The sequence below is a fragment of the Myotis daubentonii genome, chromosome X, assembly GCF_963259705.1.
Source record: "Myotis daubentonii chromosome X, mMyoDau2.1, whole genome shotgun sequence".
Taxonomy (NCBI): Eukaryota; Metazoa; Chordata; class Mammalia; order Chiroptera; family Vespertilionidae; genus Myotis; species Myotis daubentonii.
In genome coordinates this window covers 1,001,463-1,016,460 of record NC_081861.1, presented here as the reverse complement: position 1 = coordinate 1,016,460, position 14,998 = coordinate 1,001,463, and the positions used below count along the sequence as shown (strand labels likewise).

At 52.3% G+C, this 14,998-nt stretch overlaps 1 protein-coding gene across 1 annotated transcript; it reads left to right on the top strand.

Moving 5' to 3' along the window:
• Positions 1–2,116: 2,116 nt before the first annotated feature.
• Positions 2,117–4,501, top strand: LOC132224693 (erythroid transcription factor-like). Its single transcript, XM_059679791.1, has 5 exons — positions 2,117–2,125; positions 2,552–2,786; positions 2,889–3,067; positions 3,539–3,664; positions 4,133–4,501. Exons 1-5 carry the CDS (start codon positions 2,117–2,119, stop codon positions 4,499–4,501), a joined length of 918 nt encoding a protein of 305 aa, XP_059535774.1.
• The last annotated feature ends 10,497 nt before the right edge of the window (positions 4,502–14,998 follow it).

Below are 14,998 nucleotides of genomic sequence, written 5' to 3'. Positions count from 1 at the left end.
ACTGGAGCATGCACGGAGTCAGGTGACATCCTAACCCAGACAGGTTAAGCGTCTCTCCCAAGGCCACACAGCTGGTGGCACAGGGCTGAGCTAGGCTCCGTGACTTAGCCCCACACGGCCCAGAGGCTCCTAACCACAAGCAGCGCCGTTTGCTGAGTGCTCACTGTGGTCAACAACAGCGGAAGGCTCAGGTGCTTTCCTTCATGAACACCTGAAAAAATACTCTAGTCCGGCTGGTGTGGCTCAGTGGTTGAGCATCAACAGAACAGCACCCCTTCAGCTCGTCCGCACACTGGCCCACTGAGGAACCACAGTAGTCCCTGCTCATGACAGGGATTGTCCAGAACTTCCCTGGCCGCTCCACAGAACCCCAGCCTCCTCATCCTGTGGGAGCCCCTGTCCTCGTCTTGAACAGAAACCTCTTGCCGAACCTGTGCTGGACAGGCCCCTGGACCCGCCGTGTTCAGGAGCCCCGGATCCCCAACTCCTATCAAAACGGCAGCCCTAGCCTGGTTCAGGAGCCTCTCTGATACTGGAGCTCTAAGGGAACCCTTCCTCTAATCAACAGGAAACCCATCCTGACCCTGAGCAGGATCACCGGTCCTCACCTTCTACAGGAGGCACCCTGTCCTGCCACCACAGCACAGGAACCTCCGCCTTCCCTGGTGGCAGGACAGAGCCTGCCCCACCCACCCTTATAGAAATGCCTGGCCTGACCCTCTTCATGGGACTCCATCTCTATAGGAATCCTGCCTGGACCTTGGACGGGACAGCTCTGTCCTCACACTGCACTGCAGCCCTCCCGTCCAGGGAGTATTTTACAACCACTTTGCTCATCTTAAAATCTAGTTCTGAAACCACCTCCCTGACTCTGTCTGCAGAAATTCTCTCTTACCATTGATGTTTCTATCCCTCTCCCTTCCTCTCTGAAATCTTTAAAAATATATTTTAAACAAAGAAATCCCCATCTGTAAACTCCTTGGGAACCCCGATTGAGTTCAGGAGCCTTGCTTGCATTGTTGACAATGACCCCTGACGTCACTCTGCACAACAATCCCTACCTCACACCCTAGCCCACAGAGTCCACCGGAACCTGTGATCCAACTCTCAATGTGAACTTCAATCTTGAACTTACATGGAAAACCTTTCCTGAATCTGTGGGAGGCACCTGTCCTGACCCCCTGCTTTAAGTCCAGACCTCATCCTATATAGGCACCGACAGCCCCACCTGGCACAGGACCTCCTGCCCTGACACTGTGCAGGGCTTGCTGATCTAACCCTGTGCTGGCTCCATGGCTCTGACCCTCTCCAGGAAGCCTCGCCTATAACAGTGCTGGAGCCTATAGCCGGATTCTGCAGAAATCTTTCCCAGACTTCCAACCGAAATCTGTAACTTGACCCATTTGGGGAATCTCTGACCTGATCGTTCATAGGAACCTCTAAACTTGCCCTCTGGAAACACCCTCCTGACCCTGTATAGGAAGCCCTGATGTGACTCTCTCTGACAGCCTTGGTCTGGAAGCCTTGCCCTCCCCTTGTACAGGAGCCACTGTCTTGACTGTGGCTTAGTGGCCACCACATGAAACAGCGTAGCTCTGGGGAGTCTACAGAATCCTGTAGCAGGCACTGCTATAGGCTTTTCAACCCTGTTCCCCTTTCTTCCTGACTCGCTCACTTTCCCAGCCTCCCTTGCAATGACAGGTGGACATGTGACAGCTCTGATCAATCGAGTGAGCAAAGTGACATATGCAACTTCCAGGCCTGGCCCATAGGAACCTCTCATGGGACCTCTGATGAGCACTGGCTGGTGTTCTCAGTGGTTGGAGCATGGGCTTATGCACTGAAGGGTCTCGGGTTTGATTCCCAGACAAGGGCATGCACCTGGGTTTAGGTTTGATCCCCAGCCCCAGTTGGAGCATATGCAGGCAGCTGCTGCACTGGCTCTTCTGGCAGGGTTCCATGTTGCTGGGGTATCCATGGAGACCCTTAGCCAGGGTAGAACCCCACAAAGCAGCCATCTTAGAAATGGCCAGAAGCCTTCCCGAGGCTGTGTGGATCACGTTCCCTGTGTATGTGCAGACCTGGGAACGTACATCCCCAGACTGCATCATTGGGAATGAATACGGTAAGTAGGTGGGGGTGAGCCTAGTTGAGTGGCCCATGGGGCTCCACAAAGTTCTGCTTAAAGCCCATTGGGAAAAGGCTGCTGGTGACTGCAGCTGCCAGAGTGACCAGTGGGGCTCAGACCCAAGAGTCACCCAATGGCCAGCAGCTGCTCTGGCAACCTATGGGAAGGTGGGAAGGTTGGCCACCACGTGGGGCTGTTGGGAATCACCGCATCTTGAAAGCAGGATGGCTTCAGACCTTCTGTCCCCTTCTCTCTTCCTTCCCATACCCACCCACACCCCAAACAGTCTTCGAGGTTAATGCATGCCTCTGCTGTCTGGAGGGGACCCCAGGAGGCTCACCATACACCAGCTGGGCCTATGGACGCACTGGGCTCCACCCTCCCGCATCTGTGAGCCCCACCTGGGAGTACACCCCTCCCCAGGCCTCAGAAGATTCCTATGCAAGAGGCACCTTCCTTGAGAACATCAGCGCACAGCGACTGAGTCCGGACCTGTTGATGCTGGGGCCTGCAGAGCCTTCCTCCATCCCTGTCCCCAGCAGTGCCTACGGGCCCCCCGACTTTCCTAGGAGCTTCCTTCCTCCAATCAGAAGCCCCCCCAATCCAGCCGTCTATTCCTCCCCCAACCTCCAAGGTACCCTGCCCCTGTCCACCTGTGGTGAGGCTCCCCCAAAGGGACAGGGAGGTTGAGGAGGGGGATGGGGTCCAAGGCAAAGTTGGGCTGAGCCTGGTCCCTCTTGCCCCCTGTCCACCTCACCAGAGGCCTGGGATTGTGCGCCATGCCGGGTGGTTCTGAGACGGTGTGATAGCCCGTGTACCAGGCACAGCGACAGTCCGGCAGGGCGAAAGTCCGGCAGAGCGAAAGCCGCTCCACAGTGCTACCTGTGCAATGCCGGTGGTCAGACGATGACTAGGCACCACAAGCCCCAGAGGCGCCCGGTAAGAGCCCAGGCCCGCCTCCCCTCACCCAGGTACTCTGTTCTCACTCCGGGCAGGGATCTCTGCCCTCACACTCTATGAGAACCCACATCCCCCCTCCCTGCCCCATCCACTCAGGGACCCAGCTCTGTACAGGAGTGTCTACCCTCAGCCCACCCTCGGGCTGCAAGCAGGCACGCCGTCCACTCCCTGCACTGCACTTTTCATCCTTGGCTACTCACTGGGATCACCGTGGGGCCCTCCCGAGATGGGTTGATTTACTTGGTCTGAGTCCAGTGTCCGCCAACACTGAGGACCACTGATGAATCACTCCATGCCGTTTGGACAGCCCCGGGACAGGAGGCCATGTCCTCGCCCCTCAGAGCACCTCGGTCTATGCCTTGTCCAGGAAGCCCTGCCTGCACCCTGACCCTCACCTCCTGGGTCCTCCACCCACCAGTGCACTGACCCTCATTTTCTTGCTGCCCCCAGAAGGTCAGCAAGCGTGCAGGTGCCCAGTGCACCAACTGCCAGACAACCACCACGGCAGTGTGGCGGCTGAATGCTGGTAGAGACCCCGTGTGCAATGCCTGCGGCCTTTATTACAAGCGATACCAGGTGTGCCCTGCCTCTTGGAGCCTGCCCCTGCACCCCCATCCCACTAACCTGGCCTTCCTTCTCCTTTTCCTTTCCTGTATTCTTCCTATCTCCCTTTCTCTCTTCTCCCTGTTATTCTACTCCCTCCTCCTTCCCTATCACCCTTCTCTTCTCTACCACCTTCATCTCCTCCCTGCCTGTCTTTTCCCTCCTGCTCCCTTCTCTCTCCTCCATTTCTCATTTCCTTCCCCCTCCCCTCCAGCCATCAGCTAGTCCTATGGCTAGAGGCTCCCTCAGCCTTTCCATTGCTTAGGGCCTCACAAGCTCATGACTCCTTAGGGCATTATCTGTGCCACAGCTGGGGCCCGCTCCCCTAGTCCTTGACCCAGTTCCCCACTGTTAAGGAGTGGGGTGGAAAGGGTGTCCCTGGTGGAGACACAGAGGCAAAAGTCTGAGGTTGGGGAACACTCATGGCCTCTCTTTCATCAGGTGAACCGACCATGGACCGTGCAGAAGGGTGGTATAAAGTCTAGAAAACCCAGGCCATCACAGAAAGAAAAGAAGCCAGTGTCGAGCCTGGGAGGCACAGGACCGGCTGATGCTGTGGCTGGTGGCTTCATGGTGGTGGCTGGGGGCAGCGATGGTGAGAATTGTGGGGAAGTGGCCTCAGGCTGGAGATTGGGCCCACCTGATACTGCCCATCTCTACCAAGGCCCGGGCCCCGAGGTGCTGTCTGGGCCTGTCAGCCACCTCATGCCTTCCCCCGGGCCCCTGTTGGGTTCACCCATAGGCGCCTTCCCCACAGGCCCCATGCCTCCCACCACCACCAGCACTGTGGAGGCGCCACTCAGCCCATGAGGACACAGAGCATGACTCAGAGCAGGGGTAGGGTCCCTCTCTGCGTGGAGCCAGAAGTTTCTACAACCCAACCTCCGGGCCCCCCACAGCTCTTGGTCTGGACCATCGACGATTTGTAAAATAAATCATCAGAGTCCTGAAGTTGGAGGTGTGAGTCTGAGTGGGACTGAATGAAGAGCCGTGGTAGGTGGGTTGTGCAACGGTGCCTGTGGTTCTCTGGTGATGACTGAGCTCCTGAGTCAAAAGTGGTATCATAAGTGTTGGAGCTGAGCAAATGCCGGGGATTGTCTTGAAAAGTTACAGTTTGCTTTCCAGGAGGCAGTCTGGCAGATGTTCTAGGGAGGTATCTTATCAGTATCTTCCCCAAGAATGTAAAACATGCTTAGAAAAAAAGTTACGAAGAGTTCAAAAGAGGCTTGTTTGAAAGGAGGGAGAGGGAAACTCTACTAATTGGAGACTCCTTGGTGGGAATTACCCCTGAGTTGTGAAAACAGCAGGGAGGAGGAGGATGCAAGAATGTAGACTTGAGAGTAGCTCATCTTATCCTGCAGTTTGAACAGAGGGGCTGTTGGAATCAAAGGAGCCAACAATCTTGGGGTTTAATTACCAGGGGTTCCTCAGAAACTGTGGAAGCCCACCGCAAAGAAAAGGAAAGGCCTTTTTCTGTCCTTACAATAAGCTTCCTTGTAAACCACTCCCTCCCCAACCTTTAGGGTATTTGACTAAAAAGGCAGATGCCCAGGATCCATCTCAGACTCACTAAACCAGAATCTCTGAGAGTGGACCCAGGCATATGTATTTTTTGGTAAGAGTTTGACTGAGATATAACTCACATGCCATAAAACTCACCCTTTAAAGTGTACAAGTCAATGATTTTTAGTCTATTCACTGAGCTTTGCAACCATCACCACTAGCTAATTTTAGAATATTTTCATCTTCCCAAAAGGAGCTTCTATAGCTATTAGCAGTCACTCTCCATTCCCCGTCCTCCAGCCCATGGTAACCATTAATCCACTTTCTGTCTCTATGATTTGCCTGTTCTGGACATTTCATACACGTGAAATCATGTAATATGTATTCCTGTGTGTCTGGTTTCTTCACTCAGAAGAATGTTTTTTTGTTTGTTTGTTTTTGTTTTTGTTTTTTTTCAGAAGAATGTTTTCAAGGCTTGTCTATGTTGTAGCCTGTGTCAGAACTTCATTCATTTTAATTAATGAATAATGTTGCATTGTACATTGTACAGATAAATCACATTTTATCCATTCATCAGTCGATGGACATTTGAGCTGTTAAAACGACAATGAGGTATTACTTCACACCTGTCAGAATGGCTATCATCAATAAATCAACAAATGACAAGGGTCATTTGTTGAGGGTGTGGAGAAAAGGGAGCCCTAGTACACTGCTGGTGGGAATGCAGACTGGTGCAGCCATTATGGAAGACAGTATGGAGGTTCCTCAAAAAATTAAATAATGGAACTGCCATTTGACCCAGTGATCCCACTTCTAGGATTATATCCTAAGAAACCTGAAACCCCAATCAGAAAGAATGTATGCACCCCTATGTTCATAGCAGCATTATTTAGAATAGCTAAGATCTGGAAACAGCCCAAGTGCCCATCAGTGGATGAGTGGATAAAAAGCTGTGGTACATTTACATCATGGAATACTACGCAGCTGTAAAAAAGAAGGATCTCTTCCCCTTTGAGACAGCATGGAGGGACCTGGAGAGTATCATGCTAAGAGAAATAAGCCAGTCCCCCTGAAATAACTGCCCGTCCAGAAGCGATCATGACCCCGGGCACAGGCTTGTACCGGCGGTGAGGACGTGTGTGGATGTGGGGGGCGGGGGGCTTTGAACTCCTGTCACAGCCCTACCTCCGGGACTTGGTTGCCAATCCAGACGGAGCTGCTGGCGGGGGCCGGGGGGGGGGCGGCAGAGGCAGCCAGCTGCTCAGAGCTCGGTGCTGGGGGGGGGGCAGGCATTTCTCTTCTTGCCTCGCCCATCACGGGGAGCTGGTGGCGCTCAGTGTGGAGACCTGGCTTTTTTTTTGTCCCCTGGCTTGTCCTCGAGTCACAGGGAGGACTAACCTAGAGTCACCACGTGTCAGTTACAGAGCAAAAGAGCCCAGCTGGGGTGGCTCAGTGGTTGAGCATTGACCTAGGAACCAGGAGGTCACGGTTCGATTCCTGGTCAGGGCACAGGCCCGGTTGCGGGCTCCATCCCCAGTGCGGGGCGTGCAGGAGGCAGCCGGTCCATGGTTCTCTCTCATCACTGATGTTTCTCTCTCTCTTCTGTCTCTCTCTCTCTCTCTCTCCCTCTCTTCCTTCCTGTCTGACATCAATAAAAAAAATACATATATATTTTTTAAAGCTAAAGAGAGAGGGAGACAGCTGTACACAGGAACTGGCTTTGTTTCCCTTCTGCCCCGTAAACAACAGCAAATCCTCCAAATGGGTTGACATGGAAATAGCCCCTGAGAGTAAAGTGTCGGTGACCGACCGTCCCTGCAGCTCACGCAGCCCCGTCTCCTGCTTCCTGGAGCTGCACCCCTGGCCGGGACATGGGATTTATGGCTTTGGGACAAAGGGGTTTTTTTAATAGAAAAACTAATGGGTTCCTCATGGGCCGCTGCCCAAGACTTGGCTGAGTGCTGTCCAGCCTGTGTGTTCTCGTGCTCCCTTCTCATCCCCATCTCCGTCATGAAGAAATCCGCCCATTGGAACCTCTGCTCCTTTCCTTCCCAGAAAGAGAGTGAGTCACCCGCTCCGCAGACTCCCACCCCTGGAGCCAGTGTGCGTGGCTGCGGGACTCTGCCCCAAGCTGCCGGCCTCAGAGCAGGGCCCAGGCCGGGGGCGGCGGGACCTCTGGTTCTGCCTGGAAGACTCGAGAGAACGCCATGAAGAAATCCCCCTGAGCTCTGAGGACCAGGGAGCGAGGCTGTCCTCACCCCAGCTGACCTGCTGGTCACGGAGGTGCCGGGCTATGTGCCCAGAGCCGTGTCCTGGGGAGAGAGTCTCTGTGGAGAAGAGCTTTCGCCCGGCCGGTGTGGCTCAGTGGTTGAGCACTGACCTAGGAACCAGGAGGTCAGGGTTCCATGCCTGGTCAGGGCACAGGCCCGGGTTGCAGGCTCCATCCCCAGTGTGGGGCGTGCAGGAGGCAGCCGATCCATGATTCTCTCATCATGGATGTTTCTCTCTCCCTCCCTCTCCCTTCCTCTCTGATGTCAATAAAAATGTAATTTTTTTAAAAAGAAAAAGCACCAGAGCGGGCGGGAGAAATCCACAGGGCAGCTCAGGTGCACCTGCTTGCCCAGGGTCACTGGGGGTCACCCTTGGTCCCCCCTCCCCCAGCCCAGGCGGGTGCTCGCACACTGACCTCCAGCAGCTGCAGCTGGAGCGGGGCCAGGCTCCGCCTCCAGCACCAAGGAGTGGGGCTGCCTGCTCCTCCAGGCTCCTGCCCACCCAGTTTGACGGGTCGGCCCTCCCTCTCCCGGGGCAGTTTCCAGCCTGGAACTGGCGTCACTGCACCTGGCACCACAGTCCTCCGACTCCAGGGCATTGCCCAGAATGTGGGCGCTTGGGAAATGGCTCTGGAAACCAACCAGAACCTAAAAACAACAAAAAACACCCACAAGCACGGCGCCTTCCACTTGCCACCCCAGCTCCCTGCCCAGCCATGTGGACAGGGCACAGGGACTCCCTGCCCAGGAAACCAGCACATCGGCTACGGAAAGCAGCCCAGCGTGGAGGCGACAGAGGGCCCTCAGCCAGGCCTCTGCCAGGAGGTAGCACCATCCTGACCCCAGGGGGCAGGGGCCCCTTTTCACGGCTCAGCTCTCCCCAGACTCCAGGCCCGTAGCCTGCACCTGTGGGCCAATGGGATTCATAGGTTCCCCTGTTGCTAGTCCCTCATGCCTCAGTGTCCCCTGCTAAATTCCACAATCCTGCCAGGACCTTTGTCATCGGTCTCTTCACTAAACAGTCTTCCAGCCATCAGAATTAGAGCGAGTGGAGCAACAACATCAATGACAGCCTTGGATTAGAACCCGTCCAGGAGTCCACACTGATAGTAACAAGGAGCTGAACAATAAATAATGAGGAGCAGGGAAGCTCTTCCTCGCAGAAGAATCTCATTTAATACATGTAAGGCCCTGGCTAGTGTGGCTCAGTGGAAAGAGCATCGGCCTGTGGACCAAAGGGTCCCGGGTTTGATTCCTGTCAAGGGCATGTACCTTGGTTGCAGGCCCCAGCCTGGGCCCTGGTCAGGGCTCCTGCAGGAGGCAGCCAATCGATATGTCTCTCTCACATCAGTGTTTCTCTCTGTCTCCCCCTCTCTTCTGTTCTCTCTAAAAATCAATGGGAAAATATCCTCGGGTGAGGATTAACAAAAACAAACGAACAAAAAGTAAATAAATAAAGGTGATTAAATGTTTTTTAAAAATGTAGGAGGAGCCCTGGCCAGTGTGGATCAGTGAATAGAGCGTCAACCTTCGGACTGAAGGGTTCTGGGTTCAATTCCAGGCACATGCCTGGGTTGCGAATTCCATCCCTAGTAGCGGGCGTGCAGGAGGCAGCCGATCCATGATTCTCTCTCATCATTGATGTTTCTACCTCTCTCTCCCTCTCCCTTCCTCTCTGAAACCAATGAAAATATATTTAAAACATAAATAGATAAATGTAGAAGGAATGAGAGAAATACAAACAGCCCAGTAATAACCAGCGAGGGCAACATCTACAATGGATGCTAAAATCAGTGAGCAAAAGACAAGAGAAACAGGATAAACACACTGTTAATGACAAAGGGGCGAGCGTAGTTTGCAGTGGAGAAGCCACCTGAGCCAATGACCGGGGTTAGCACGCCCAGTAATCAGACGTACTGACAACCTGTAACCCCAGTATGATGCAAGGGGCACAGCATCACTTCCGCGGTCTTCTTGCCAAAAATGTGCCGAATCAAGAGACACTGCACAAGGACATCAAGAAAAGAGAAGACGGAGAGAGACTGGGGACACTAGGAAACAGAACAACTAAATGCAATGGCGAATCCTGGGTTGGATCCTGAAGCAGAAAGACATTTGTGAAAAAAATGGTGACATTTGAATTAGGTTCATAGTTTAGTGGCTATCCTCATACCAAGGTTAAACTCCTGGTTTTGATCTTTGCACTATGGCACTCCCACTACTTCAAGACCCTCCCTGTCCAACTAAATCGAAGTCCAGGGGATTTAAAGGGCCAGCACCCTTTTTCTTCCTCTCCCCTCCTCCCACTTCCCCCTCCCCCTCCCATCACTCTTTATTTCCCCCTTTTAAGAGCAAGACATGTAGGACATTCAAAAGCAACCACAGACACAGGGGTATGTATAAAGTCACTGGCACAGGCACAGCTTACAGCAAACCCAGGGAAGGGGGAGAATCTTATTTCCAGTCACGACATTATTAGATTGAAATACCCAGTTTTCAACAACAAAATCATAAGGCAAACAAAGAAATGGAACACACCCACAACAGAAGCATCCCTGAGAAAGATGAGGTGGCACGCTTGCTAGACAAAGCTAAACAATTCTCTTAAAGATGCTCAAAGGAAGATGATATGAAGAAAATAAAAAACGATGTATAAGCAAAATGGAAATATCCATCAAGAGATAGAAAACTCAGAGCTGAAAAACTTACTAGAGGGATTCAAAGGTAGCTATGAGCAGGCAGGGGAAAGAATTGGCAAACTTGAAGACAGAACAGTGACCCTTATCTAGTCTGAGACACAGAAAGAAAGAGATTGAAGAAAGGTGAACAGAGCAGACCAACATGTGTGCTGTGGAGTCCCAGAAGGAGAAGAAAGAGAGAACAGGGCAGAGAAAATATTTGAAGAAATAATAGCTGAACACTTCAACATTGTGATAAAAGCATGAAAAAATGTAAACCTGCCACAGAGCTGCAAGAATAGACAGCCCAACGGATGGAGACAGAGACGTGCTGAGAGGTCCAAAGGTCCCAGCTCAGGATGGGGCGCCGGCGTCACGGGGTCATCTAGGATGCAGACTCGCTCATCTTTCTACCCCACCACCGTCAGCATATGCTTTCCGTCCTCATGGTTACAGATCAGTTTCTGCACCTCTGGGCTTTGTGCTCCAAGTTCTAGGAGAGAAAAGAACAGTAGAGCCTTAGCCAGTGTGGTTCAGTGGATAGAGCATCACCCTGCAGACCAAAGGGTCCAGGGTTCCATTCGGGTCAAGGGCATGTACCTTGGTTGCAGGGTCCTCCCTGGCCTGGTCGGGGCTCATGCAGGAGGCAACCAATTCATGTGTTTCTCTCACATTGATATTTCTCTCCGTCTCTCCCTCTCCGTTCCACTCTCCCTAAAAATCAATGGGAAATCATCCTCCGGTAAGGATTAAACAAAAGAAGAAGAGCCCTAGCTGGTTTGGCTCAGTGGATAGAGCGTCAGCCTGCGGACTGAAGGGTCCCGGGTTCGATTCCGGTCAAGGGCATGTACCTGGGTTGCGGGCACATCCCCAGTGGGAAGTGTGCAGGAGGCAGCTGATCGATGTTTCTCTCTCATCGATGTTTCTAACTCTCTATCCCTCTCCCTTCCTCTCTGTAAAAAATCCATAAAATATATAAATATATTTTTAAAAATTAAAAAAAGAAAACAGGAGGAGGAGGGGGGGGAGGAGGGGGACGGGGAGGGCGAGAAAGAAAAAAGCAGTAGAGCCAAAAGTCTTCTCGTGGGTTCATGTGGGAAGGGACACCCACCTCAGGGGCTCCCACCTCCATGCCTTGGACGGGAATTGGGAAAAAAGTCTTCCCTAGCACCCCATCCAGAACCAAAGGGGTCCTGTTAGTGGGGGAGGAAGGGAGGTGGCTGTTTCTGTGGTCCAGGCTGAACAGCAGGAAGGGAGAACTGCAGACGTGAGCGATGTTCTAAAACCACGAGCCGGCCTTAGGCTAGTGGGGGGAGGTGGCAAAGGAGTAGTTCCCGTGGCTCTGAGCTTCCTACCGTGGGATAGTAATGGAAGGGTGGGGGGGCAGTTTGTGTGTGTGTGTGTGTGTGTGTGTGTGTGTGTGTGTGTGTGTGACAGTTGTATGTCCACTATCCTATGTCCATCGAAACCACAGAATGCTAGACTAGCACTTTAAATACATCTTCCCTTAATTGTCACAGAAAGTACATAGGGCGGGGACTGCTGTTTCTGCTTCAGTGAGGAAAGCTGTGACTCAGAATGAAGGCATTTGCTGAAGGACAGTCAGGGGGTGGCATTCTCTTGGTCAGGAGTAGACAGCATCTTACTGCGAGGATGTGAAAGTGGCTTCATGCTGCAGGTCCTTTCCTGGTAGGAAGACAATAGGGAGGCTGGGCCTCGATATAGGAGCATCAAGCCCGGCCGGTGTGGCTCAGTGTTTGAGCACCGACCTATGAACCAGGAGGTCACGGTTCAATTCCTGGTCAGGGCACAGGCCCGGGTTATGGGCTCCATGCCCCAGTGTGGGGCGTGCAGGAGGCAGCCGATCCATGCTTCTCTCTCAGCATTATGTTTCTCTCCCTTCCTCTCTGAAGTCAATTTAAAAATATTTTAAATATATATATATGAGCATCAAGGGAATGAGGAAGCTTGTATCTGCCACAGCTTCCCTTTAGGGCTCCCTTGACATTGAAATTAGAGAAGTTAGCTGGGAATGTCAGGTAGGGCCTCTCTGAGGGGCGACATTTGAGTTCAGGGCTGAATGAGGAGGAGGCAGCCATGCTAGGAAAGGAGGTGGCTGGATGGAAAGCAGGATGGCTGGTAGGAGCACGGTGGATGCCCCGGGGAATGGGAGGCTGACAGGGAGACCATTCCGGCGCTGTTGCCGTGGGCAGCTGAGAAAGGAAGCCAGCTTGGCCCAGGCTGTTAGCAGTGGTGGCGATAAGAGGTTGGGTTTGCAAGGAGAACTTACGGCATTGGCTGAGAAGTGGTGTAAGAGAATAAGAAAAAAGGAATGACTTCTCAGCTTGTCTTTTTTTCTTGGACTTTTTTCTTATCTTCTTTTGTCATTTGAGTGAAGTTGGTAGACAATCTTATCTAGTGGTAGTGCCATTTAACGGGATGGCGAGGACTCTGGAATGGCTAGGGAAAGGGAGGGAGAAAATGCAGCTATCTATTGCATCCATGATCTATTCAGCTCTTTGGATTAGAAGGTGAAGGATGATACCACATTATTTGCATATTAGAAAATCTATTAAGGCCCTGGCCAGTAGCTCAGGTGGTTAGAGCATCGACCTGATATGCCAAGGTTGTGGGTTTGATCCCTGGTCAGGGCGTATAAAAAAATCAAGCAGTGCCCTAGCCGATTTGGCTCAGTGGGCAGAGCATCGGCCTGCGGACTGAAGGGTCCCAGGTTCGATTCTGACCAAGGGCACATGCCTGGGTTGTGGGCTTGATCCCCAGTAGGGGGCATGCAGGAGGCAGCCTATCAATGATTCTCTCTCATCATTGATGTTTCTATCCCTCTCCCTTCCCCTCTAAAATCAATAAAAATATATTTTTAAAAAAATCAAGCAGTGAATTCATAAATAAGTGGAACAACAAATCGATGTTTCTCTCTCTCCCTCTTCCACTCTCTCTAAAGTCAATAATAAATAAAAATTAAAAAGAAGAAAAACTATTAAAATACTTAAGTATATTAATAAATCTAAGGAGAAAAATCATATTTCCTCAAAGTCTGAAAAAGTATGTGACAGATTTAACACCCATTCTTGATTAAAAACTCAAAATATGAATAGAATTGATACCCTTAACATGTTTAACATGTTTGACATTATTTTAGTATCAAATTTAATGGAAAATGCCAGAAGAATTAGCAATTATTTAACATTGTACTGGAGATCCTAACTGAAGCGATTACACAAGAAAAATAAACTAGAGGTCTACCAATTGGAAAAGAGGAAGTAAAACTATTATTATTTGCAGAAAATGTAACCAGTATGCTTGGAAAAGCCAAGAGACTCAACTGAGAAACTACCAGAAACAATATGAGAATTCAGTAAAGTAGCAGAAAATAAAACATAAAGATATCAATAGTTAACATACAGGGTGGGACAAAAGCCAGGTTACAGTTGTTTTTATGGAAATAAAATAATTAATATCTATACTAATAAAAGGGTAATATGTTAATTAGACCAGATAGACTGGACATCTTCCAGTCGTCCGGTCATCCTTCCGGACAAAGCTACATTGGCAGGGGCCGAGGGAGAGGCGGTTAGAGGCGATCAGGCCAGCAGGGGAGGGAAGTTAGGGGTGAGATCAGGCGGCAGGCAGAGTGGTTAGGGCAGGGGTGGGCAAACTTTTTGACTAGAGGGCCACAATGGGTTCTTAAACTGGACCAGAGGGCCGGAACAAAAGCATGGATGGAGTGTTTGTGCGAACTAATATAAATTCAAAGTAAACATCTACACTAATAAAAGAGAAAAATGGTAATTGGCGTACAATGATACCCTTTTCATTGGCTAATCAGGGCTATATGCAAATTAACTGCCAACTATGATTGGCAGTTAATTTGCATATGTAGGCACAATGCAGGGAGGCGAAAGGGAAAGCAGGAAGAAGCCCACTGCCACTGACAGTGATCGGAAACCCAGGGGGGAGCTAAGAGCTGGGGGGCAGGGCAAAGGCCCCCCAGCCATGATCAGAGAATCAGGTGCCTTTGCCGCCCTGGCCAGTGATAGCAGGAAGTAGGGGTGGAGCCAGCGATGGGAGCTGGACACGGTCGAAGCTGGCAGTCCCGGGAGCTAGGGGTCCCTTGCCTGGGCCTAAAGCGGAGCCCACGATCGCGGGGCCGCTGCAGCTGCGGGTCCCCGCTGCCCGAGCTGGACGCCTCAGCCAGAGGTGTTAGGCCTGGGCAGGGGCGGAGCCTGAAACCACGGGGAGCTGGGGGTCCCCTGCCCAGGCCTGACACCTCTGCCGGAGGCCTCAGGCCTGGTCAAGGGGCAGATCCGGTGATTGATGATCGGAGGGTGATGAGGGTCAACTCCTCTGGCCAAGGCATCAGGCCTGGGTGGGGGGCGGAGCCGGGGATTGGGGGGATATGATGGTCCCCTTGCCCAGGCCTGAAGCCTGGGTCAGAGGCGTCAGGCTTGGGCGGGGGGTGGAGCAAGCTATCAGAGGGAGATGGGGGTCCCCTGCCCAGGCATGATTCCTGGGCCAGAGGCCTCAGGCCTGGGCGGGGGCCAGAGCCAGTGATCGGGGGAAGATGGTGGTCCCCTGTCCAAACCTGACACCTCTGGCGGAGGCGTCAGGCCTGGGCAAGGGGCAGAGCCAGCAATCGGAGGGGTCTGGGGGTCCCCTGCCCAGGCCTGATGCCTGGGCCAGAGGCATCAGGCCTGGGCTGGGGGCAGAACCAGTGATGGGGGGAAATGAGGGTCCCCTGCCCAGGCCTGACACCTCTGTCAGAGGCGTCAGGCCTGGGCAAGGGGCCGATCCTGCGATTGGAGGGTGATGGGGGTCAACACCTGAGGGCTCCCAAT